The 3,265-nt window shown below is 60.3% G+C and overlaps 1 protein-coding gene across 1 annotated transcript; it reads left to right on the forward strand.

Annotated features, from left to right (window-relative positions):
- The first annotated feature begins 1,512 nt into the window (after positions 1-1,512).
- On the forward strand, positions 1,513-2,851 carry LOC136469946 (vegetative cell wall protein gp1-like). Its single transcript, XM_066467954.1, has 2 exons — positions 1,513-1,650; positions 2,162-2,851. Exons 1-2 carry the CDS (start codon positions 1,513-1,515, stop codon positions 2,849-2,851), a joined length of 828 nt encoding a protein of 275 aa, XP_066324051.1.
- The last annotated feature ends 414 nt before the right edge of the window (positions 2,852-3,265 follow it).

Consider the following 3,265-nt stretch of genomic DNA (forward strand, 5'->3'; position numbering starts at 1 on the left):
ATGTTAAATTAAAGCATGTAATTATTTTGTTATGTTTTCTCACTTTCTCTGACACTATTTTCAGGACTCAACCCAATGACTTTTATCTCGCATATTCCGTCTCTTTGAAGGGAGCAATTACAGAGTATGGCGAGAGAAGTATGAGCTCGCACTTGCGCTGTTCGAGAATGACTTAGCACTTACCTCTCCGTGTCCTACTGAGCCAGAGGACCCGGTGAGGGCAGAAAATGAGATTGATGCTGATTTCAATGCTCGAAAGTGAGATCATACAGAAGTTAGAATGAAATACGATCTTGAATGGAAGAAATGGGACATCTCGAATCGCAAGTGCTTTATAGTGGCCAAGTCCACTATCTTAGATGCTATAAGGGGATCAATCCCAGATTATGATACCGCCACCGAGTATCTTAAGAAAGTGGAGAGTCAGTTTACTGACTCTTCAAAGGCTTATGCAAGCACCTTGATAAAGAAATTATTCAATGAGAAATACTCTAGTGGAGGTATAAGAGAACACATATTGTAACAACCCGGGTTTTTGAGAAGCCAAAGATACAAACTTTTTAAAATTTTTCCTGCAATGTGTGAAGCATGTAGATGCTAGGTCAAACTAAGAACAATTTATAAATAAATTGTTGCATGCATATAGAATTACTTGTAGGAGCTTGCCGGAGTTCTTTATCTGGTTTTGGGTTTCGTATCGGAGTGCACCATCCGTAGCAACCCCTCTTAATTTCCTTTGGGACATCTCATAAATCCCCGTCACATTTCTTTCGAAGTCATCTGATCCGAAATCATAAAAATCACATCTCTAATTATTTTGAACTCCTCTTGAAATTCATTGTGTTGTACTACAACTTCTCTTTATATTCCACGTGATCTCTCTTAAATTCATTTCAAATTCCTTGAATCAATTTCTTCCAAGCCCACCGTCTCCTTTCCTTTGGCCCAGCCCGCTCGCCCTTCACTCCTCCCTTCTGGCCCGCTCGCGTGCGTGTGGCCTGCTTGGCCTAGCCGGCACAGCAGTCGGCCTGCCCCTCTCTCCTCCCTGCGGCCCGCCCCGCCAGCCGGGCGGCCCAGCAAGCCGTGGCCCAGCCCGGCCAGCAACCAAAACCGGCGCCCCCTTTGCCAACCCTAGGGCAGCGCCCTGGCATCCAGGCGCTCCCAGCCGCTCCCAGCCACCACCGCCAGACTGCTTGCGTGCGCGCAACGCCAGTCCCGCGCACCTCGCTCGATGCGCGCCGCATGGCCGGGGAGCGCGGACCCCGAGAATCGCCGCCGTCCGTGACCCCTGGCTGCCCTAACTGGCGCGCTACAAGTACCCCCCCCCCCCCCCCCCCCCCCCCCCCCGATGCCGCCGCAGACGCTCCTCCCAGCAGCCGCCGCTATCCCCATTCTTCCTCCCCCACAGCGCCAACCCTCTCCCTCCTTGCTCCACCCTGCCCTGTCGCACGACCACGCCACCACCGCGCCAGAGGCCGGGACACCGGAGCACACCACGATGCCGCCACGGGAATGCCTTGCTGCCGCCACGCCGAGCACCTTCGCCACGCTGCTCCGGAGCGTGCCCAGCCGGAGCCGCTGCCGAAACTGCAGCGCCACTGCGACGCTGTGCTCCCCGGTCGCCCGACGAGCGTCGTCCCGGACCCGAGGGTAAGCAAGAGGCACCATCCTCCGTCCGCCGCCGTGCGACTGCTACTGCTCCACGCCTCGACCACGGCCGCGACCACACCAAGCCCTGCCCCTGTCCGGCCTTTGTGCCATGGATTTTCTGTAGGGACCTCGCCAGCCGCCCGCCTTGGAGCCCGTCCGCGCCACCAAACTCCACCTCACGACGTCATCCGCAGTCTCGGTGAACATCGTGCGCAATCACCATGGCCACGACGGTGAACCAACCTCGCCGGCGCCGTGCACGTAGCCAGTTGACCCCCACAGCCACGCACGGCTGCCTCGTGGCCAGATGCCAGCAAGCGCACGCACATCACCGCACGGCCTTGCACAAGCCCTGTGCCCTGCCTCATCCTTGCTGTGGCGCACACGCATGGCAGTGGACTGAACACTGCCTTGTCACCACCGTCCGCCTCAACCTCGGTAAGCACCAGGAGTCCCCAAGTGCCGGCGCCACTCCTCTTCCCCTCGGCTGTCGCCCTGCCCTGCTGCATAGCCGCGGAGGCCCTTGACCGCCTCTGCTCCACCCGACGACCACGGCGCCAAAGCCGAGCCCATCCCCGACGAGCTGCGTCGCCCGTGCCTCAACGTCGTGCTCTGCCTCGACGCCGTGGCAAGCTCCTCGCCGAGCCGTTGCCACCTCGCTGTCACGCTCCGCCTTGTCCCCAAGCCACCACGCCTCCAGCCGTGCCTCTACCGCCCCAGCATTCACGCGAACGCGGACACACAGGGCCGCTCCGCGCAAGCACGCCGCCGCTCAGGACATCATCGACCCCGAGCCAGTCACCACCAGGCACTGGACTGCACCGCGACGGCACCTGCTCCACGCCGGTGTCATCGTGCTCCGCCACCCCCAGAGCCGTGGCCAAGAGCTGCTCCTCGCCGTCCTTTTCGCGTCACGCCAAGCCAGAGCCTGGGTGCCCCTGCACCAGCCTCGCCAAGCCCCTCCGCACCGGCCTGGACCAGCCCCTACGCGCCGTTTGGGACGTCCTCGCCCGAGCCCGTCCTTGCCAGCGTCGCGCATCGTCTGCTCCTACGTCAAGGCATTGAGCCGGTGCCACTTTGCCAGATGGAGCTACGGCCCGACACGCCGTCATCTTCTCCGTGCCGCAGCTGCCGTTCTTTGTCACGTGCCGAGCTCGCCATTGGCTGCGAGCAGGCAAGGGCCACGACTTGCCGGCCGTGACCATGCCACCGAGCCACTCTACGCCGTTGGAGTCCCCTCGGCCGTGGCCTACTCCATCTCTGTCCCGTCGACACCCCGACCATGCGTGGACAACCTCAACGCGCCAGCCCCTGCGACGCGTGTGACCTTTGTGCCTCCACCAGCAGCCCATGGACGCCGGCCCTGCTTCCTCTCCATCACCAGCCGAGGGAACGCGAAGGCGGAGCTCTTCCGCTCCTGGACACTCACATCACAAGCAAGCACGAGCAGTTGACCAACCAAGCCAAATTGACTTGCGGTGTTGGAGAACGCCGGCGTAATCATCCTGACCGCCATGACCGTCCAGGTCAAGACCATGCCCCGTCAACCGTCGCCGCTGCGTTCCGGCCGCCCTGAGACAGTAGAAGCAACGCGAGCCCCTGGACCTGCCTTGCC

This window comes from Miscanthus floridulus, chromosome 8 (genome assembly GCF_019320115.1).
Source record: "Miscanthus floridulus cultivar M001 chromosome 8, ASM1932011v1, whole genome shotgun sequence".
Classification (NCBI taxonomy): domain Eukaryota; kingdom Viridiplantae; phylum Streptophyta; class Magnoliopsida; order Poales; family Poaceae; genus Miscanthus; species Miscanthus floridulus.